Raw genomic sequence first — 22424 nt, forward strand, 5'->3', positions numbered from 1 at the left:
CTGATTTTCTTTTAATTCAATACATAATAACAAATTTCTCGCAACAAATATAACAAAATATATATTTTATTAGTTTATTATGGTAGATGATAATGTGTGATATTTTAATATATTTAAAAATAATTATAATTTAACAATTTTTTTTAAAAAATAGTAATTTTTACAAAATATTTACTTATACCAAATTCTATTACTACGGTGATTGATATACTAAAGTAATAGAATACTATGGACAACAAAATAACAAATTTTGCTATAGTTTGTAAATATTTTAATTTATTTGCTATTTTTAAAAATACCTCTAATTTAATTAGTTAATACAAATAATTTGAAGAAAAAAATTGGTTCGATTGATTCTACGTATGTATTGGGTTTAGAGTTTTGTTGTTGTTATATTTTAAAATAATTTATTTACTGATAATATCGTTAAACTTTTAATATATAATCTACAGTAAAATAGATATAAATTGGTAGTATTAACATGGTCCAAGCTAAATTTGAACCAATTTCAATAGAGATTTTGAGTAACTTTAATAATAATCATATAACTTTTCAGTTTCAAAGAAATGCCCTCTTTAGCCATCGATCATGGTTAATGACCTTGACTTTGGGTCGGGTTGAACATCTCTTCATATGCCCATTTTTTGTACTAATGGTGATCTTTTTGGGATGGGTGTCGTGTACATTCTTCATTAGCTATTTCATAATTTTTGGTGTGGCACGACCCAACTCACTTTCCATAGCCCACAAATGGGGATAGGGATAGGGATGTTCGGTTCAAATCTTGTTATTTTCTTAACTTTGTTGATTATCTTCTTATGTCATACCGATGACATTATCATGTCTAAAATCGTCTCTATAACGCACATGTAGTTCGTTCCTCTCACACGGTGAATATTGTTTTGTTCTATAACTCAATTATCTTTTATATTTCATTGGAATGTTTAAAATGTCATTCTTGCTTTTGATCCAATGCTTTGTTTTCATTTAGCTCATAAATTTTAATATTACACACTACACTCAATGTTATTTATCAACGTCTACTTTACTATTTTGTATTAACGTTTAATACTTGTTTGAAATAACTATGATGTGAAAATTTTAATTAACTTTGATAGTCATGGAAAGTTAGTAAAAACTAAGTTATTAATAGGATATAAAATCATTAGACACCCATAATATCGATCAATAGAGTGTGATATTCAATCCAAACACTAGAGATTGCAAGTTGCCGTAAATTACATGTGAGAGGGGTGAGTAAAAGTATTTCAGTTTACTGTATAATAAAAGAAGCCTAAAACAATGCCTTGTCGATGAAAAGTTATAATGTCATCAACAAAATCCGGACTTCATTGTTAAAACTGCCTCAACCTCAAGCAAGTTCCAAATAATCATTGAAACGTTTTCAGTTCATAAATAATAAAATATTTAATTCTTCAACCATAACATAATACAATTATGGAGAGAACCAATATTAAGAAGCTCAAGAACAATAATGAACTTTTAGAGCTTTTTGGATCGATATCACATATTCATCGATATTATGTCAACCCCTAACTTAAGAGAAATGGATAGTATAATTGAAGTTCATACTCAACCGTTAAAATTAAAAGACAAAGAAAAAAAAGAAAAAGAAAAAGAAAAAGAAAAAGAAGGAAAAAGAAGGAAAAAGAAAAGAAAAGATATTTTCCCTTTTATTTTAGAATTTCTTATTTCAAGAAGTATAAAATAAAATTATTAGTTAGGGAGATTTTTGTTAAAAGAATTTTTTTAGAAAATAGTCAGAATTGAGAAAGAGGTTTAAGAAGGGGTTTCATCGTTCTTCCTCACAACACAACGTTGTCGCTTCCTCAATGCCTTAATTTTATCTTCAAAAGAAATGACAGCCACGGCCTCCTTCTTCCCAACTCTTCAAGCTCCAATTCATGGCAGCAATGCATGGAAGAAGCCCACTAAGAGATGGAAATGCGAAAGAAAAACCCACACATCATTCACCTCAACCTTCAATTCCCCTCTTTCTTCTGTTTCTTTCCCCGTAAACTTCGATTCCACTTCCCAATCACTCCATCTTCAACCTCTAGCTGATTCAGTTCATGAAAATTTCACGGAAACTCTCGATAATTCCATGAATTTGCAGATACCCATTAGCGAAATCCACCAGATAACTCGAGGGGAATCTAGTAAAAGAATCTTCATTCAGGATCCGCCATGGATAGCTTCCTTGTTCTTGAAGGGGCTTTACAAATGCGTTCAGAAGGAAGTGAAATTAGAATTTATGGAGATTGAGAAGAGGAAGTATAATTTGCTGAGGAGGAGACAGATTAAGGCGGAGACAGAGGCTTGGGAAAAGATGGTTGAGGAGTATAAGGAGTTAGAGAGAGAAATGTGCGAGAAGAAATTAGCACCGAATTTGCCTTATGTGAAGAAATTGTTTCTGGGTTGGTTTGAGCCATTGAAGAATGCTATAGAGGAGGAGCAAAAAACGCAGAGGAGTAAGAAGCAGAAGGCGGCATTTGCACCTCATATAGAGTTATTATCTGCAGATAAAATGGCGGTTATTGTGATGTACAAGATGATGGGATTGTTGATGATGGCGGCGCAAGATGGCTGCGTTCAGGTCGTTCAGGCTGCGGTCCAGATTGGTGGTGCTATAGAGCAAGAGGTGAGCATTGGAGGTCTTGTGATTTCTTTTAAGATGATTTTTTTTCTTCTAATTGAGCAATTACGCCTAGAACTTATAAACTTGTTGAGATAAAACACTACTGTTAGTGTCAGTTAGTGTACCACTGTAGCTTCAGAAAATGCACAACTCATTTGGGATAACTCTAAACGAGATTACAGTTGCAATTCATCCTCAGACTTCCAAAGTGTTTTAGTATTGAAGGCCCTGGATATGATATAGATTTAATTTAATTGCATACGAAATACTAAAATTTAGTTCTCTCTAGTTTGACCGTCTTATAGTTAAAATGACTTTCGTATCGTTTTAACTATTGAACTAGAGTTTTTGAGTATACCTCACTGTAATTTGAATTCTGCAATAATGCTCTATCGAGGAAGAATTGTTGCTCTTTTCTCAGTGCTTCCTAAGCCAGCATCATTAAATAATTGTGTAAAGGGCTCAACTCTTCCTCTGAAATTAAACCAGGTTAGAATTCAGAGCATTCTGGAGAAGGCTAGGAGCAATCAGAGAACAAAGGTCCGAGCAGATACTGAGTGTTTGACCAAGGAGAAAGAGGTATTGAGGAAACAAGTTAATGGTTTAATTAGGAGAAGGAAGCTGAAAGAGGTGCAAAAGTTGTTGAAGAAAGAAGAATTTAAGGCTTGGGGTCGAGACACCCAGGCTAAGGTTTGTGGCTTCTATCTGTTATCTTATATGATTCAATGTAATCAATTCAATACCATTATTTGTAAGGCTTCTCTACCCTATCAAACTTTGCAGCTAGGAAGTCGTCTCATAGAATTGTTAATTGAATCAGCTTTCATTCAACCTCCAGTTAGCCAGTCAGCTGACAGTCCACCCGATATCCGACCTGCATTCTGGCATGGGTTTAAACCTGTTGCAAAAACTCCAGGGTGAGATTTATTTGTTCTGTCCATTTTCTGTTTCTTACAGATTGATGACCAAGCAACCAATTAGGTTCCATTTAACCAACCTCCACAGATTTTTTCATTAGAGTATCCTCAGTAGGCAATGTTTTATAGCAATGAGCCGGGGACATTTTGTGCTGGTTTTTGTCATCTTCTATGGCTTTTCTTTTCCTTTCCCCCCTTTTGGAGTGGGTGAGCTGGGTGGATGGCTGCTTCTTGGCAGGATCAAGTAGCCAACTCTTTTCATGGTAGCTTTTTCTGAACAGCTTATCATGCTTCTGACTTCTGCATTTTTTTGGTGATTGTAGGCAGAATTTTGTGAAGAAATATGGAGTTGTCGAATGCGATCCCATAGTTCTTGCTGGGCTTGACCGAACTGTAAGTTACCTCTTTCTTTTTTTTTTTGAGAATATTAAAAGAATAAAGTGACATGTTCTTAAATGGAACTGTATGAATTCATGTATCAAGTGGAACTTTTTCTGTTCCCAAAATTTTCTTTTCTAAACTATTACTTTCTGTCTTTAATCCTATGCAGGCGAAGCATATGTTAATTCCTTACATCCCTATGTTGGTTCCTCCTAAAAAATGGAAAGGGTATGAAGCAAATTGAATAAATGCACTTTATACTGTATATTTTTGTTAGGGTACCTGGCTCATGTTTACTGCATCATAAGATGCTGGGTAATAAGTGATTCTGAGTGCTTTAAGACACCTGTAGACTGCATCGTAGATGATATTTGCTACAAATCATAAATATGTGATGGAAATACACCTACAGGTATGATAAAGGTGGACACTTTTTCTTACCTTCATATGTCATGCGTACTCATGGATCAAGTAGGCAACAAGATGCCATGAAGAACATTTCTGGGAAACAGATGCAGAAAGTATTTGAGGTTTGAAACCTTGAATTCCCCTTTTTAACGAACATGAAATTAGTTTGTTGTACATCTGACATTTTAGCAGTTTTCTTCATGACATATAACAGTCTTTCTAGTTCTATTTGGCTTATTATTTTTCTTTGGTGCTTCTATCACACATGTAGTTGAGTCAACCTAATAATTCGTTGAAATGGGTTGTTTACAGGCGCTGGATATGCTAGGGAGCACCAAGTGGAGGGTGAATAGAAGTGTACTCAGCGTGGTGGAGAGTCTTTGGGCTCAAGGTGGCAATACAGCAGGCCTTGTTGATCGCAAAGATGTAAACTCATGATACTACCAAAGCCATTCTAACAATTATTAATTCTTGTGAACCTGTATTCTCCTTAATATCATATCGGACAAAAGGGTACCAGTAACAATATAGTCAAACTTAATGCTAAATTGGATTTCCATTCATAAATGGCCACAGTTCCAGTTTTCATATTTTCTTGCCTAGGTATGGTTCTGCTTAATAGATGATGAATATTCTACATAAATAAAATGTTATATAATGTGAATTTCTGATAAAAAAAATGGTCCTTCGTGAATAAAATTCTTGGTTGTGTCATGATGGTTATTATTAGGACAAGAGTTCTGCATGATTTTCTGGTTATATGCTTCTTATGTGGTTGATTGATTCACATTTCATTGGCAAGTAGGTTCCCATTCCAGAGAAGCCACTTGGGGATTTGACAGAAATGCAAGAATGGAGATGGAGCATGAAGAAGGCAAAGAAAATCAACCAAGAGTTGCATTCCCAACGATGTGATGTTGAACTTAAGCTTTCGGTAAGATTTATTTTCTAATAACTTTCCTCTAGTTGAGAAATGCATATGTTACCTAGATAAGAAGCACGGGTATGAACAAGACACGACACAACACAGGGATATCCTAATTTTAAAAACTGAGGCAGGGAGCTTGTTGGGATACGCTCTTGTTAATTATTATTTTTTTTTAGAAAATATATATATTTAACATAAAATACTAAATGGACTCCACCTAAAAAGCATAAATTGTCTAGTTAATTAACAATTGTAGGAGACAAAACGTTTAGGTTTCTCTCTCTCTCCTATATATATATATTTCTTCATATTTTCTTTCATCATCATCATCATTTATCTTAGTTTAACGTATAATTGATTTGAGCTTTAAATTTGGACCCAACATAAAAGGTTGGACGATTTTTTCTTTAAAATTTATTTCTGTCTGAAATGTGCACCCATGTGTCTAATTTTATTTTAATTTAGATAAGAATCATATCTTTGATAAAAATGAATTAAGGGGAAACCCCAACACCAATAGGTGACTACAAAAATAATTTCGAATTGGAAACTAAATAAGATAAAATAAATAAATATGTTCTTAGTTTTGCACCAATAAAAAACAGTGGGCAGAGCCAAATCCAAAATCTATCAAAAGGTGAAGAATAATCTCTGAAAAAACGTCCGTTGCGCTCGCCTCAAAAGTCCAAAAGAAAGAACACATAATTGCCAACCAACCCATTTTTCAGTACCACCAAAAGGATGACCCACTAAAAGAGACGCGAGTAGGATGACCCACTACTCTAGTATTTCAAACATGTTATTGGATCATGCCAGAGACTAACCAAAAGCATCTAAAATAATATACTAAAGTCAGTATGTGCAAGGACAATGCACAAATAAATGAGTTGAGGAGTCATGTTGTCTTTGACGCACGATGCACCATGATGGAGAAAGAAGCATATAAGGCATACAACGTTGTAAGCGATCAATCATATTAACAACAGCAAGGCTAAGCTCCCATAATTTTTTTAAAAATTTTCTTAGGATAGTTATCCATCCATAAAATGGAATAAAACTCCTTCACAAGTGGCTTAATTGTACCCACCATTTCTTTAATACGAGATTTAGCAGAAAAAGATAAAAATGAATCAAGGGACTAGGACCAAGTATCAGGAGAAGGATGAAACCTAACTGACAAAAGATGGAATAATGTAGCCCATTCAAGTTCCTCCAAATCATTAAGATTACCTTGTGTCTGAAATTCAAAATAAATTAAAAAAGAAAGAGGACATGAATTGTCCGACATATACTCCCCCTATAATGGGGTGTTCGTGCTACTCAGCTGCCTAATAGATGAATTATTTGAGGGGGATACTAACAACAGTCCTTAAATCTGATTAGTGATTTTCATCCACTTCTATCTTAAATTTTGAGAATAAATATGAGTATCACATGTATATGCTTACTTTTCATTGTTGTGGACAATTATCTAAAATATCATTAACCAGTTATTTGTCATGAGTTAGGTTGCTCGCAAAATGAAGGATGAGGAAGGCTTTTATTACCCTCATAATCTTGATTTTCGTGGCCGAGCTTACCCAATGCATCCACATCTAAATCATTTGAGTTCTGATCTCTGTCGAGGAGTTCTCGAGTTTGCTGAAGGGCGACCTTTAGGAAAGTCTGGTTTGCATTGGCTAAAGATACATTTAGCTAATTTGTATGCTGGTGGTGTTGAAAAACTTTCCTATGACGAACGTCTAGCATTTGTGGATGACCATCTGGATAACATATTTGATTCTGCAAGTAACCCAGTCAATGGGGATCGTTGGTGGTTAACTGCTGAAGACCCTTTTCAATGCTTGGCTGCTTGTATGAATCTATCTGAAGCCCTAAAGAGCTCAGCACCACACACTGTCATTTCCTATCTGCCAATCCATCAGGTGGGTATCCCATTAGTTTATTTTCCCTCGGATACAACTTTCATGTCTACTTATAATCAGTTTTATGACCTCCTGTCTAAATAATCTGTTGGATGCTTAAAAAATACTGTTGGATGATTTCTTATCCTTGTGTTATAAACATCTTTTCCCTATTATTCTTCTTTTTCTTGTAACGAAAACAAGGCTCTTTATTTATTATTAATAAATGAGACTAAAGCTCATAGTACAAAAATGTTATACTAAGAGCTAGAGAAAAGAGAAGAATTCAGGCAAACTACAACAAAAGCTAAACTTTGACAAGAAAGGAAATGACACGCGAAAAAATGAATTCCAACAGGAAATGATCAAGTAAACAGAACCACAGCTGTAGAAATGTAGAAATCTAAATACAAAGCATAACGAAAACTCTCTCTCATAAGGAACCCATTTGAATCTACAAACTTGCAAGAAGATGCAACTAACTGCCTGGTAACTGACTTGCCATATTAACCCAAAATCCAGAGGAAGCTTGAGAAAGTCTTTCAAAACATCAGCATCAGCATATAGACTTTACTTTCCCATCATTCTTCTTGAAGTTAAGTATATTTCTGTACAAGACGTTTTTCCACCTCATTCCTTGGCTTGTCAATTTTCATCAAGGAGAATCATCTATACGTGTATCCTTATTTGAAATAAGCTGTCATTCGTCATTCACAGTTTTTTTTTTTTTTTTTTTAAATTGAATCTCCAACATCTAGGGATGGAGCACATGGCAATACCACTGAACCAAGCTCACTCTGGCCAATTTTTTCTTGATTATTTACTGTCTTTATTTGAACTTGATATCTATTATCTTTTGTACATATTTCGAGACATCTATTTATTCATTTAAGCGATGTAATGATAGCTTAAACGTCATAATTTTTCAGGATGGGTCATGCAATGGCTTACAGCACTATGCAGCTTTGGGAAGAGACACTGTAAGGCCAAATTATCTCTCCCTTCCTTATATTTCTGATGGATTATTTTGTTACAAGAAACAAACATTTAATTTTTATACTGTAAAGAGTAAGAGTTCAAAGAGATACAAACTTTTACTACATGTGAGGAAGTGAAGAAGAGAAAAAAATTAAAAAACATTACACTGAACAAACGAAGGTTTCCCAATTTATTACAAATATTATTAGGAGAATAAGACTCAGGAATTGCCTTAAACTTGGCAATTCTATACAATCCTCCCAAGGTTTGCTCTTGCCTTTGTCATACGATAATCATGAAGATATGACTTCAGTTGCATTTGTGTTGCCCATAAGATTCCTTCCTTATTTTATGATTGCTCTTACAAGAAATTGAAATTACTATCAGTAATTCATCAACTTCTTCATAAGTCATCAAATAATATGTTTAGTGATGGTGAATTATAATGTGACAGTGCCAATATTTCCCTTTGGGCTTCAAAGTTTATTCTTTTGTCTTTTATTAATAATTCTGTTCTTTTTCAGCATTTTTTGCGTCTTTTTCTCACTAATGTTTTCATTTATAGTTTATGAAAATTAAGGAACCAGGTAGCTTAGACCGTTTTTGTTTCTGATTTAACAAGAATTGTCCTATTTGATCTCATGTCCATGTATTAGTTTCCAATGCTGTAAAGGCTTTATGTTAGCCCTGTTTGTCATGATTTCATAGTTTGTTGGAAAGGATGAGGGCCCTATGGGGTGTCAATCTGGGTGAGTCTACTAATCCTTAGGAGGCTCATTGTATAATTCTCTTGTACTATGAGCTTTCGTTTCACTATTAATCAATAAAAGAAACTTGTTTTCTTCTCAAAAAACAAAAAAAAAAAAAAAAAGAAAGAAAGAAAAGGAATCAGGTTGCAATAAATGGTTCTTCTTTCAATAGGATGTGCATGGATGATCTATCACACGAGTCTCTTATTATCAATTTCACATGTCGACTTGCTGATGTTGAAATTTTGGATTCTAAAAGATTATGTTTATGGATTTTCAGTTGGAAGCAGCTGCCGTAAACTTAGTTGCTGGAGAAAAACCTGCTGATGTTTACTCGGAAATTGCTGCCAGGTATGTTCAAGTCCTTGTCATCACTGGAAACAATTAGCATTGTACTTCTGTGTTACCGCAACTGACATATCAGTGCCATATATATATATAGATATATATATTTTGGAAGGAGAAATATGAGACTATTCATTGTATGACTTCTAAAAGTTCTATATCTAATATGTCCTTTTGGTTAACACCAATTGGATGATTATGTTACTCTGATTTGTTCTGTTTATTTTTTAATCATCCATTTTCTATATTTTTGCTGGTGTTCCAAAGAACATTTAAAGACGTGCGGGGTCTAGGGAATTTCTGGGATTTGGTTAGTTTTCTAGTGTTGAGACAGTGCACCCTTTAATCATCTTTGTAATTTCAACTCCCTTCCAATTTAGCCAAGTGGGGAGTCCTTTGTAGAACTTTCTCAGTTGGGAGATCGTTTGTCTTTTTTTTTCAGTACAAATTGTGGGGGTGGGGGATTTGAACATAGGACCTCTTGGTCTTCAATAAAAATTCCATTTCTTACGAGGAAGAATTCACGGTTGGCTACCTATCCATACAAAATCAGATTAAATTTAATACCTTTGTGTGGGCTTTGGTTTCTAAGATTTTATATATGTCAGTGAAAATGAATGTGTCCATTGGTGAAAATGAATGTGTCCACTCTTGTTTTACTTCTATTACTGGTCAACAGGGTTCACACTATCATGATCAGGGATGCTAGCAAAGATCCAACGACAAATCCAAATGCTTCCCTGGCTAAGCTCCTCATTGATCAGGTTTTTCTTTCTTGGCTTAGCCTCCAAGCTGCAGTTTAGTTAATGGATATTTTGTGAAGATGCTCATTTTTTAACTTTTTTTTTGTCCAGACTTACACCTTTTGAACTAGTTTATCTTTTGTGATTTTCAGGTTGATCGCAAACTGGTAAAGCAGACAGTGATGACTTCTGTATATGGTGTCACATATATTGGTGCTCGCGAACAAATTAAAAGAAGACTGGAGGAGAAAGGCCTTATATCTGATGATAGACTACGATTTAGAGCATCCTGTTATGCTGCTAAAGTAAGTAGCTAACTAATATGTGATCAATTACATTCTGATATGGATAAATTACCTTTTGTTATTTTTGAATTGTAATTTATTTCATGCTTTATCAGAATATGAGACTTTCTTTGAACCTCATTATAGGGAATATTTAGTAAAAGAGAGTGAAGATAAGTCAACAGTCTTAATCTGTCTGTCGGTAACATTGACAACCATAACTTTTTTGTGTTGTTAGCTTACAAGAGTTTCAATACTTACCTAGGCTAAATCCCCCAAAAGAAGAAGAAAGAAAGAAAGAAAAATAATTCACCTAGGCTATTGAGGATATATCTCCACATAATCTCAAAATTTATCTTATTTATACTTTGGGGAAGTTTCTCTTATTCCCCTTGCTGTTGGAGTTCTTGTGCTCGTCTCCCCAAAATCCTGTCCAGTGGTTTTGTGCTAAAGTGAGATTTACACAAGGAATACGAGTCAGTGCTAAGGATTTGTCTTCTCTGGTTGGAGAGAGATTACAGAATCTTTCAAGATTAGTTTAGACTTTAGAGCTACTGGAGTTTGTTTGTGTGTGTGTATTATACTTTGCAGCATACTGTCTCCAATGGAGGGTATACAAGGGGAGTTTTGTAACTTTCCCCTTTTATTTTATTGACCCTTGGATTTTTATCTTTAACGCCCGGTGGATAGGTTGACGAGGGGTGTTGTTTTATCTCCTTGGTCATTACTTTTCTACCTCTTCCTTTAGTAAATGGGAATGGTTTCTTTCTTTCTTCATTTTTTTTTTTGCAAAATGTTCATCATTTGTAATATGACCGTACCCTTTTCCATAGGTGACGTTGTCTGCACTTGGAGAGATATTTGAAGCTGCACGTGGAATAATGGGTTGGCTTGGTGATTGCGCTAAGGTATGCCATTCTGTCATGTTATGGACAGTAGGCTACTTGCTAGCTACATAAAATGACATAATTTGGGTATTTCTTTTAACTGTCACTTGAAGTTTTGATTTTAAAATTTGTCTTTCTTGAAGGTAATTGCTAAAGATAATCAGCCTGTGCGTTGGACCACTCCACTTGGTCTCCCTGTGGTACAACCATACTATAAAAGTGAACGGCATCTTGTGAGTAACTGCTTTGCTGAATCTTTTTCCAGAAATCAAATCAACTTTTGATTGGAAGTACGAAAAGTAGTCTAAGACTCAAGAGGTGGGAGCACCTTCATCCAAAGGAGCTTATAAAAAACCCACTTCAGTTGATAAGAATAAAAATAAAAATGACAAAAATACAAAATACCAAATGAAATTATTCAAGTCCCTTCGGGGACATCAGATAAAATTGGAACAAAGTGGAGCTATTCAAGATGAGAGAAAGTTCACAAGACCTATAAAACTTAACACTTCCCCGAATACCCTCCCAACTCTTACTACTTAGTATTTCCTTTAAATAATTTATTTACTCTGACCTCTATAACCAACTCTTTCGAAGTTGTGCCTGCCCTAATCACTGCGCATGACCTCAGCACCTTTTTTTTTTTAAAAGGAGTACCACATAAGATATGCTAGATATTTGCTCAAGTGGCATGCACCAACTCAAACCAAGCTCTACAAAAATCTTATTCCAATTCCAACAACTACGGTACATTTACAGCTAAAGTACAGGTAAAAGGTGATTCACACTTGTAGTAACTTCTGGCACGAGACACTCCCTTTGCTTCGAGTTGGGCATGGTATGTTTCTCAGGAGAGATTCCATTTGGTTTTTAGTGATAGAAAATATCTGTTGAACGAAGCGAGATGATTTACTAAGAATTCTTATTTATTACCAACAGATCTGAATTCTGTCTCTAAGTGTTAAGTTCTATTTGTGGAACTTTATCCAGTGCAAACCATTTGAAGGAGAGAAAGTTTTCCTTTTGGTAGGACTCAACCAGCCTCTTAAGTTTGCTCTCCCTAGGCTTTTCACTATTACGACTATTTCAAAATTATTGGATCTCTCAACACTGATGCCCTCAATTCATGGAGACTAGAAGTTGTTCATCGAAAGTGACTAGAATATCTTTCGGACTGTTTCTTGAGGCCCCAGGATTCTAATAGGCACTATTTTCAAATTTAAAATAAATTACTATCATTTCGGCCCTTTATTCCTCATGGAAACTCCTGGAAATTTTGCACTGTTGTCCCTCTTTTTAACTCTCCAGCTATAAGCGTACAGAACCTGGTGGAATGGGCACAAGATTTTATGGCGTTGGTGCTGCAGAGTTGGGAGGATAATGTTTTTAGTTCCTAAGCATTTTAATTTAGTTATTTGTGCTTTGTACATGTAAATACTTGTATACTGGCCTAATAACTGTGGTTGATAATTATCTACAATCTGCCTGCAATCATCCTCGTTAATAAATCTTACATACGACTTGTTAGAGGAAGACACAATCATCAGTCTTATCTTTGTGCTGCAGATTAGGACATCTCTTCAAGTTTTAGCTTTACAGCGAGAGGGTAACTTGGTAAGCTTATGTCACTGGTCTTGAATCCCATGTTATGCTCCAGATTTTCATTGAGCTTACTTGACTGTTACATTGTTTCCAGGTGGATGTTAGAAAGCAGAGAACTGCATTTCCGCCCAATTTTGTGCACTCTCTAGATGGTTCACATATGATGCTCACAGCTCTTGCCTGTAGGGATGCTGGCTTACGTTTTGCAGGTTAGTTTTTCGACTTTATCAGAACAGATCCTTGATCGTTGAATAGCTTTGCACTGGGGAAAGAAAATTGTCAATTTGCAATAACTCGAAGATATGATTTGTATAAACTTGGTGGATTAAGGCATTAACTCAATCATTTAGAAGAGAGATCTTACTAGATTTTCATTCTCTTGGTACGAATCCTTCCCTTCTCATGGCAACAACTTCCAGTTCGTAAAACAAAGCTATGGAATATCCGAGTGCACTACCTCAAGAAGCCACGTAATTATGGAGAGATTACACAGTTATGTGTACTCCCTGTTAACTTTTTCTCCTTGTACTATTACGAGGGCATGCTTGAGGGGTTAGCAGTAAACTCATAGATACGATAATTAGCAAGGAGCACATATAATTTTACTCTAATTCTAAATGTGCTTCCAGTTCATTGCGAGGTATATGTGTTCAACTTCCAGCCCATAAAATCCCTCAAATTCAAGTCCGCCAGTTTTTGGTGGTGTGGTTTTCAACTAAAGCATTGAAATTTTTTTTAACTATGGACCTTATTGAATTATTCCTCAAACAGTTTATCTATCAATAAATTATTTGACGTCAGTATTTATACAGAATATCCAGTTAAGAAAATGAGAAGTTGAACAACAAACAAGGTGCACAAGAAACAGCGTAAATAATAATTTTAAGGTGTCACAAATAAATGTTAAATTCAATTTCATTTTTAATGATTTCTTAGAACAACAACTTTCTAGAATTAAAATCTGTTGATGTACTCTGAGTCTCACCTCACCAAGCCAAGTACTTCTGTTTCAGGGGTGCATGACTCCTTCTGGACACATGCCTGTGATGTAGACCGGATGAATCTGATACTAAGGGAAAAATTTGTGGAGCTTTACAGTATGCCAGTTCTTGAAAGTGTAAGTATGCTGTTATTAAGTTTCTAAATGCGCAGAAATTCTACCAGCGATTAAGAAATTTAGTTTTTATTCAATCTATTACGAAGTCCAAATAAAAAACCACTATGCCTACATGTTTTTTGTGTCTTCAGTCCCTATACTTCCAAAAGTTATATTTTGATCTCTTTCATGTCAAGTATTTCCACACCTCTACCCTTGTATTAGACCTATTCTGCATTTTGATTCAAGAGTATTTTATTTGTATCAAATTACACAAGTTAGGGTTTTTGCGGAATCTTTGGAAAGAAAGAAAGAAACAGTAGGACCTTAAGATAAGTGCTGTTATTTTGATTCTTTTTGTCTAAATGTGCAACTTGATACTTTTTGGCAGTGCACAATTCACGCAAAAAAATTTCTTTTGTGATTATAGTCTTGCCATCATTATATAATTGGAAGGCTTTCATATAGTCTTGCTTTAGAAAGATATTCTCCAACTTACTCATTCATAATCTAACCTCTGCCTTCAATTAATATGATTTGTATACATGTTTTCTAACGAGTTAGTTTGAATTTATTTATTTGTTTGTTTTGTCTGATCACTGTGATTGGTAGTAAACGGAAGCATAAATGCTAAGTACGGATACGGTACGACACAAACACGACGACACACTATTTTTTACAAAACTAGGACGCAAACATGATAAGGGCACGTTTATGAAAGTCTACATTTTAAAAAGTATATATTGTTTTTATACTAGAATAAATTCAAAGAAATGGGTTGATGCATGTATATTCTTAAAAAATTAGTTGATGTATTTTACACTCAATTAATTATTATTATCATCTAGGTGTCTCTTTTTAATGTGCATAGCAAGTGTTTTATTCATGTCTGACACATTTATTACATTAACATTAACAAGTGTTCGATATGTGTCCAACAAGTGTGTTAATGTCCATGTCATGGACAGAAATGCCCTTGCTTCCTAGGGTAAATGTAATAGAGCTTGATATAGTTTTTACACTTATCTCATGAGTTTTGATTTTTGGATTTTTTTTGTTTGAATTTAGATCAACTAACTGTTAGGCAAATTATAAATCTTAAAGAGCTATTTTGTTTTCTTGCCAGTTGCTTGAAGGCTTTGAAACAACATATCCAGGATTGACATTCCCTTCCCTCCCTGGGAGAGGCGATTTTGACTTGCAAGAGGTTCTAAAATCCCCTTACTTCTTCAACTGATTCTTCTGAACTCAACAGCAGGCATGACATTCTGCCGAAACATACTTTAGCAAAAACATGTATAGGAAACAATTTTGAGTAGTGGATGTAAGACTGATACAAGAGACAAGAGCGAAGCCCAGAGCCAATTCGATCATGTCAGGAATTGTGAAACCATTCCAATTTGTTGCTCATCTCTTCAAGCTCTGCAATCCTGTCAGCACACTCTAATATCCTGCTGTCAAGGAAATGAACGTTTTCTCGGGTTGTCTTTGTAGCAGAACTTGATGGATACTCGCACAATCTGTGAGCTGAAAATGGTTCAGCCAAGACCGAAACTCGAGCAGGCGTCTTGTAGTTGGCAGCATTTTTTATCTGGCTTCTGACTTTGAGGGTTCATTTTCCTGCAGATGAGTATTCTTTTTCCCCACATCTACTGTATAAACCTTTTTTAGTATCAATTAGAAAGGAAAAGTAAGCTATTTGTTAGAAGCCTTTATTTTCACTTAGTAAGGAATGTAAGCTAAGCTATTAGAAGCCTTCATTTTGTCTGTGTATAGGTTCCCTAGTAAACTCTGTACTATATTCATTCAATAATTAAAGTAAGATATTTTTTTAAGCTCTACACGTTTAGTTAGTACATTGTGTTTAAAACATTTTTTAATCATACAAATTTCTGTAACCCGATAACCCGAACTACCAACTCAAATTAAATTGTAAGCATTTGGTTGAATTTTTTATGTTTTGTTCGGGTTAAGTTGGGTTCGGTCTACATTTTTTAAAATTTGGGTTGATCTAATCCAACTCAATTTTCTAATATTATTGAGATATATATATATATATAAAGGTGTATATTATAACTTACCATTATTATAATTCATACGTATTATTACGAAGTTTGTAATATATATGTTGGATTTTTATATTTAAATATTTTAAGTTAATAAAAATTATACTTAAAAAAAAATAACCTGAATTTTAAGGGTTGGATTAGGTTGGATTGAACATCTTATCTTTTGCTATTCCAAAAAGTATCCCTAATCAAGTTCAACTCAATCTATTTACCATCCATCAATTTTCTTAATTGCTAAGCATCCTAGTTTCCCAAAGAACTTCATTTCATCGATCAAACACTCAAACTTAACCCAAAAATAAAAAGTTGAGAAAGAAATCGTCCCAATCTATAATCACATTGTCTAATCCCATGCCATCTTTATTTATTTTACTTGAATCAATGTTCATGTTGAACAAGCAATGGCTTGGGTAATAAGAATTACAGTCCAACAATGAGCACTTTTTTGTTCCTTGTGATTGAAACTAAAAAAGAGCTGAAAAGGAGATATGAAGTTTTCTAAGTGTCACTGTGGAGTTGAAGGGGTGAGAGTGAGTTTCCTGCTAGAAAGGACTTGATGAGTTGAAGAGCCAGTTTTGGTTGGTGCAGAGGGACTTCATGGCCTGCTCCTCTCACAGACACAAGAGTCACCCCTTCATATTCCTGAATCCATCCTCCAACCTGTACAAAACAATTCATTCCATTTAATTAATTTATATGATCTATTTTCCTGCCAAATGAACTCGTCATCTCGAGGTCAGCAGGTCGTCGAGTACTTTAAGAGTAACTTGTGTAAAAATTTGATTAAAGTAGGTAAGTTAAATCATTCTTGCTTTACATCAGTATGTTTGTTAATGATTGATACATAATTGGAATGGTTCTCCATCAGAAAACACAATTTTTAGTATCTACTAGTCACCCCATCGTATTCTTAAAATTTTAAAAACAAAAACACAAAGGTACGGATGATAACGATTTCATCTTAGTTTTCTGTTTTTGATATTGATGGTTGTTTTCTCCATTTAAAAAAAGAGAAAAAGAATCTTGAATTCTAGTCAAAATGTAAAAGACTTGTCTTGATTTTTGGAGCACACACTGGTTGAAAATAGATAACAAAGGGAAGAAACTTGAGGGTAAAAATGATGTTTATAGGTTTTACTTTCAAAAACCAAAAACAAAATTATTATCAAATGGAGTCGAAACTATTAGTAAACAATCTCATAAACTGTTTCAAACCTCTGCTCTGTTCTCTCAAAAGAGAAACTTTACTATGACAAAACAGTTATAAAGCCCAACTGATATTCAAATGTTTTTTAGTTTATTTCACTGGTAAATGCCTTCTTTAAGTACCATATATCCTCAACAGCTATAAAGCAGATGGCAAGTGAGTATAACATAAATCCTAAAAGATACTAAATATAGTTTTAAGATGCCATTGCTCAAAGTATACACTGCAAACAATGATTTTACCTGGCCACCGTCATACCAAGGACGCCAAGATCCAATTACTGGAAGCTTAAGGGCATCGACACTGTAACGGGTAGATGTGATTGGGAGTACAGCATCAGTGTCACCACTGTCATTAAGAAACACAAACCAATATTCAAATTCAGTAAACAGAAACCGTAATGGATGATTCAGAAACTGGAGCAGCAATGAAAAAGTCCGTTTTTCAGTAGAATATTTCAACATTAGTTCAATAAGAAATAAGACATCAGGGCCACATTAGTTCAATTAGTGCAATTAATTCAGTTTGGCTCGGCTTTAGTCTCAAACCAAAACCAAACAGCTAACACGCTCATAACAAACTGCTGGTTTCGTCGGTTCGGTAGCAGTAGTTCACTATTACTCAAATATCTGCAAGTGTTCGAATTAGCTTTCACCCAATTCAATTATTCTCGTGGAAAAGTCCCTTGATCCTACTAAGCCTTTTTACTATTTTCATGGTTTTTATTATTGACCACTAAATCAACATCAACCCAGGTGAAGGTGGTCGTGATACAGTAGGGTATAATTATAACTTTTTTTATCAATGTGAGAGCATAGACTAATAGCTTCTTTTTCATGATGTAAAACTTCAAATTTCAAGACGAACCTGAACACCCAAATACGAAGTCCTGCTTGTATCAACTCCCGATATATGTCAAGCACTGAGCCAGCAGAATCCTTCCAGTTACCGTTAATCAGATAACTGTTGGCATCAAGAGTTTCGTCAAACACAAACAACAAGAACATCCTTACCTGAGAATACTGTTATCAAAGGAAAGAGTATGCCTAATAGAAACTATTAAAACTTTTGAAGTTCCACGAAGAAGTAACGAAATGACACGAAGGCTTTTTTTTTTTAGAAGAGAACAAAAATTACTTGTTTTTCTATAAAGAAAGCGTTGAAATTAATGGCAAGTGAACTTTGATCAAACCTGTAAAATTCTCCACACGATCCCATTAAAATTCAAGGGATGAAATTTAACTGACTAAGATGTCAATGGAATCATTTAAATGTTTGCACTTTATCCTGTTTACAAAGGTGCTGGGCTAACAATAAACAAAGAAACTTGTTGCCCATAATTCAGCTCAACTAACTTTGATTGTTTAGACCCGTTTGATAATACTATTAGAAGAAGGATTTGATAACTATTAGAAGAAGAAGATAACTTTAGGAGGAAAAAGAGGGCGATAGAAGACGAGGACAGCATCGAAGTACTCAAGGAGATGACCACAGGGGAAAAGGCTTGGGATGTTTGGAGAAACCCTCCACGATCCCCCAGTGAGAAACATAACAATTTTAAAATCTTGGTTGCTTCCTAGAATGGCTTTAGAGTGGGCAAACCTATCTGGGGACTAGTTCCAGTTAGTAGTTATGTTTACTTCATGAAATTTATACCTAACCTTTAGAGTATTCTATGATAACAAATAACAAGTTTTTCTGGAAATATATGCAACAAATGTCACAACAAAGTTTAGAATTGTTCAAATGTTGTACCTGCAGGTCTCCCATTTAGATGGTGCGAACTTGGGATCAACATGAAGCGCCTGTTGAACTTCAGGTAGATTGAAGTATGCAACCGAGTGCTTCTCGGTACAAGGATCATAGCGTTCACCAACACGTCCAATCATCTAAGAAACAGTTACAGTACATTAATGGACACAAAAAATTATGTAATCAATAACATTTACAGAAGCTCTCTTCACTACAGATGAAATTTGCAATGATGATGTGAAGGGGAACTTGAAGATGTCATAACTTTAAATGTACTAGCTTGCTGAAAGATGAAACGAATATTGAGAAAAAGAAGCAAACTAAAATCTTGAGAATATCTCAGGAAATTACATCTAGATCACCTACTACAATCTTGAACTTATTTCAGACTGTGGCTAGAACTTCGAAGTGTAAATTAATGAAGTAGAAGATTAGCGAGTTGCCTCCCTTCAGCATTATCTAGAAATTGTGTGTGATTAGCAATTATGTGCTAGTGCCAACTGGAAGCCTTCTTGTTTGGTGCAAATTTTTCTCCATTATTTAGCAAATACGAAGTGTTCCTGATTTACTACCGTTACCAGCAACTGCCGGAAGAAGGAAGGGAAAGATCGAATGTTCCAACGCCCATGGTTTTATTAGAAAAAAATTTATAAGTTAGCTTCAATCTTTCCTTCATGTTAATAATAATAAAATTAAAAACATTGGTTGGTGAACTCACATGCATTCGCTTTCGCAGCCGATTTGAAGAGGCCTCAGAGCATGGAGGAGTGAAGATGCTATAATGGTCAATGTTTCCGATTTCTTTATCAGCCACCTCAAGTATCTCGTCACAAGATGCTGAGGAATGTACAAAAGATTGATTCGCACATAGTAGATTAAGCTGCTTGTATGTTTGATCAGAGATCAAACCGGTGGACCACAAAAATTCAAAAACTCCCACATGATCATGATGATCATCAAAAAGAGCATTGCCCACCTACAAGAGCAATGTATAGAAGTGAATATAACAGTTTTACTTACAACTTAGTATTACTAAAAAGTTTGACTTTGTGAGAAAAAGATGCCAATACCATATAACCCTTCAGATTGATGGATTTTTCCTTGAATAGAAGGTTGTTCCTTACAATAGCTTGGCTTAGCTGAGGAACATAATGCCCTACATATTCATATCATTAAAAATGAAAACAATACACAACTAAAACTACTTAGGGAGAGTACAAACTGTAACGAGTGGAAAGAGAAGAATATGCTAAGAATAGATATCATATTAACTACTATTATTTTATGCCATAAATTTGAGGAAACATTTCCTCCTTACCCCCATAGCTCTCTCCTGTAATATAAAAATCCCTTCCTTTGAATTGAGGAAAGCGCTCGAACCACTTTAATAAGAAAGCCAGAGAATCCTCAGCTAAAAAATCAGAAATTGAAGCATGGTCAAATTAGTTGGATCAGCAGTGACATAACAGATCCAATCAAAGCAAGTATAACATGTTGTCTAAGTATTACCTGTCCTTTTATCTCCGTTGTTCATCAAATCTGAAGATGTGTTTGAATATGAAAACCCAACTCCAGCAGGGGAATCGAGAAATAAAACATTGGCAACTGTAAAAGATAATGCAGAAAGGTAAGAGAAGCTGTAGGAAGGCTTTATTTTTATTAAATCACTCATTCATCCAAAAGATTAAGCTAGTGGTTGAAGGCAAATTTAGTTATATATCACTAACACTCCCAAGTGAGCTTGAAAATTTTGAAAGGCCCAACAAGTGGAGATCAATTTTAATTGGAGAGAAACAACAATGCAGGGGCTGAATACAGATCCCTGGACCACCAGCTTTGATAGCATATTAAACCACCAATTTACCCAAAAACTTAAGTTAGTGGTTGATGACAAATTTAATTATATATCACTAACAACTTTACAATTAAACAAAACAGAACATTTTGAGTAATTTCTTAAGAATGAACTCTGCTATTATCAGTGAGGGGAAAAGAATGAGAAAGCCTTACAAAAGAACAAGCCTAGCCCATTTGAGAAGCTAGATAATCTCCTACTAAACACTCCACAAAATACTTTCTAACTCTTGTTCATGACATTCCTGACTATATCTACAAACTATGTACACGTTACCAACAGATGGTATATTTTCCTTTTACACTTTATAACATAAATACTTACTATTGGAAGTCCAACCATGCACTGAAATAACACGATCGTAGCAGTCAGCCACTTGTGATAGAATATTCGTAAAAGAAAAAACATCTAACACTTGACTCATCATCTAGATGTTCATGCTGCATTACATGGATGAACAACTGAACATAAAAAATGGGACAATTTGTTTGATCATAAATGAATATTCTATACTTAGATATCTGTATACTCGACCAACTCATTTGTAATCCGTCAATATCTAGAGTATGGGGGATGAAAATCGAAGAAGAAAAGGAGAAATCTTACCTTCATTCCAAGAATAAGGATTCAAGTAGACAGGTTTCCCATCAGCATTAATGTGAAATGGGCCAATTTCTTCTGCCTCGCCATAAGCAATTGATGAACATCCAGGTCCTAAATAAACAACTCAAGATCTAAAAACCCATTTTGCAATCTACAACCAAATAATCACAGAACCCATCAATCAACTCTCACAAGCATGAAAAGAAGAACAGAGCATTTTATTTCACCAAATGGCATAACCAATTATTTCTTTTCTCATTCATAGACTAGTTTCTACCACAATCCAATAAACCCAAAAGAGGAAATAGTTTAAGAAGAGAACCTCCATTAAGCCATAGAACCAAAGGTTTAGAGGCAGAGTCCTCGGTAGCCTCAAAAAACCAATAGAACAGCGCTCTCCCAGATTCTTCATTGACAGTGATATAACCAGAATAGTGACCGAACTTCACCTCAAAGTTCTGACCTGGAAGTTCAGCGATCCTGTCCAGTTCTTGTTGACGAAGAGGATTTTCAGTTGAAACAGCAATACCCAGATGAAGAAAGGCGAAAATGGTGAAGAGCTGAAGGAAAACCCAGGTGGGGCGAGCCATTATGATGAAGCTCGCTTCACCTTGAGGATGGCGGAAGAAGATGATGATGGTGGTGCCTCGAAATGCGAAAATGGATGGAATTATCAAATGGGTATGAGTAAATAGGAGCAAAGAAATGGGAAATGATTGCTTTTCAAGGCTTTTTTGTTGGAGTTTTCTTAGACGAGTCACCAATGAAAAGCTATATTTGGTGGACGCTTGAGATTTGGTAATGACGTTCATAATGTATCTTATTCACTTATTCTATTTCTTTTAATGTCCAAAATCATTTGAGATTTATAATGTCCAAAATCATTTTTACCAAAATTATTTTTCTTTCAAATATTTATATATAAGAATAAGAATTTTCTAACATTAGTTTTTCTTTTCAAAATTTGAACAATGAATTTTTAAACTTTTGAAATTAAAAATTAATCATTCGACCGACCATCAAACTTACATAATTGTATTTGTACTTAATATATAAG

The 22424-nt window shown here is 34.7% G+C and overlaps 2 protein-coding genes across 4 annotated transcripts; one reads left to right on the top strand and one right to left on the bottom strand.

Annotated features, from left to right (window-relative positions):
* The first annotated feature begins 1781 nt into the window (after window positions 1–1781).
* LOC101214329 (DNA-directed RNA polymerase 3, chloroplastic) lies at window positions 1782–15722 on the top strand. Of its 3 annotated transcripts, XR_004214529.1 has the most exons (20): window positions 1782–2662; window positions 3149–3349; window positions 3443–3576; window positions 3900–3969; window positions 4127–4185; window positions 4370–4487; window positions 4678–4791; window positions 5171–5299; window positions 6802–7218; window positions 8127–8177; window positions 9205–9275; window positions 9949–10033; window positions 10165–10317; window positions 11130–11204; window positions 11327–11416; window positions 12750–12797; window positions 12880–12994; window positions 13205–13277; window positions 13799–13902; window positions 15008–15053. XR_004214529.1 is itself a non-coding variant. In XM_031881053.1 (19 exons), the coding sequence occupies exons 1-18, from the start codon at window positions 1880–1882 to the stop codon at window positions 13624–13626; spliced, it is 2742 nt and encodes a 913-aa protein (XP_031736913.1). In that variant the 5' UTR covers window positions 1782–1879; the 3' UTR covers window positions 13627–13672; window positions 13799–13902. The 3 variants fall into 3 exon arrangements, 2 of the variants coding, with proteins under 2 accessions (XP_031736913.1, XP_004144791.2); XM_031881053.1 differs by lacking the exons at window positions 13205–13277; window positions 15008–15053 and adding an exon at window positions 13598–13672; XM_004144743.3 differs by lacking the exon at window positions 13205–13277 and having other exon boundaries at window positions 1784–2662; window positions 15008–15722.
* Window positions 15723–16256: 534 nt separating this feature from the next.
* On the bottom strand, window positions 16257–22104 carry LOC101217043 (serine carboxypeptidase II-2). Its single transcript, XM_004144672.3, has 10 exons — window positions 21690–22104; window positions 21371–21478; window positions 20419–20514; window positions 20228–20320; window positions 19980–20065; window positions 19628–19885; window positions 18913–19046; window positions 18025–18120; window positions 17400–17505; window positions 16257–16610 (listed from the first exon to the last, which is right to left on the bottom strand). Exons 1-10 carry the CDS (start codon window positions 21955–21957, stop codon window positions 16449–16451), a joined length of 1407 nt encoding a protein of 468 aa, XP_004144720.1. The 5' UTR covers window positions 21958–22104; the 3' UTR covers window positions 16257–16448.
* Window positions 22105–22424: the final 320 nt, after the last annotated feature.

Source organism: Cucumis sativus, chromosome 2 (genome assembly GCF_000004075.3).
Source record: "Cucumis sativus cultivar 9930 chromosome 2, Cucumber_9930_V3, whole genome shotgun sequence".
Lineage (NCBI taxonomy): Eukaryota > Viridiplantae > Streptophyta > Magnoliopsida > Cucurbitales > Cucurbitaceae > Cucumis > Cucumis sativus.

Coding starts and splice junctions, on each gene's coding strand:
- LOC101214329 (XM_004144743.3), top strand. CDS start 1,880: ATGACAGCCACGGCCTCCTTCTTCCCAACTCTTCAAGCTCCAATTCAT. Junction 2,663..3,148: donor GTGGTGCTATAGAGCAAGAG/GTGAGCATTGGA, acceptor AAATTAAACCAG/GTTAGAATTCAGAGCATTCT. Junction 13,903..15,007: donor GTATGCCAGTTCTTGAAAGT/GTAAGTATGCTG, acceptor TTTTCTTGCCAG/TTGCTTGAAGGCTTTGAAAC.
- LOC101217043 (XM_004144672.3), bottom strand. CDS start 21,957: ATGGCTCGCCCCACCTGGGTTTTCCTTCAGCTCTTCACCATTTTCGCC. Junction 20,515..21,370: donor TCCTTATTCTTGGAATGAAG/GTAAGATTTCTC, acceptor TATCTTTTACAG/TTGCCAATGTTTTATTTCTC. Junction 20,321..20,418: donor CAACGGAGATAAAAGGACAG/GTAATACTTAGA, acceptor CTGATTTTTTAG/CTGAGGATTCTCTGGCTTTC.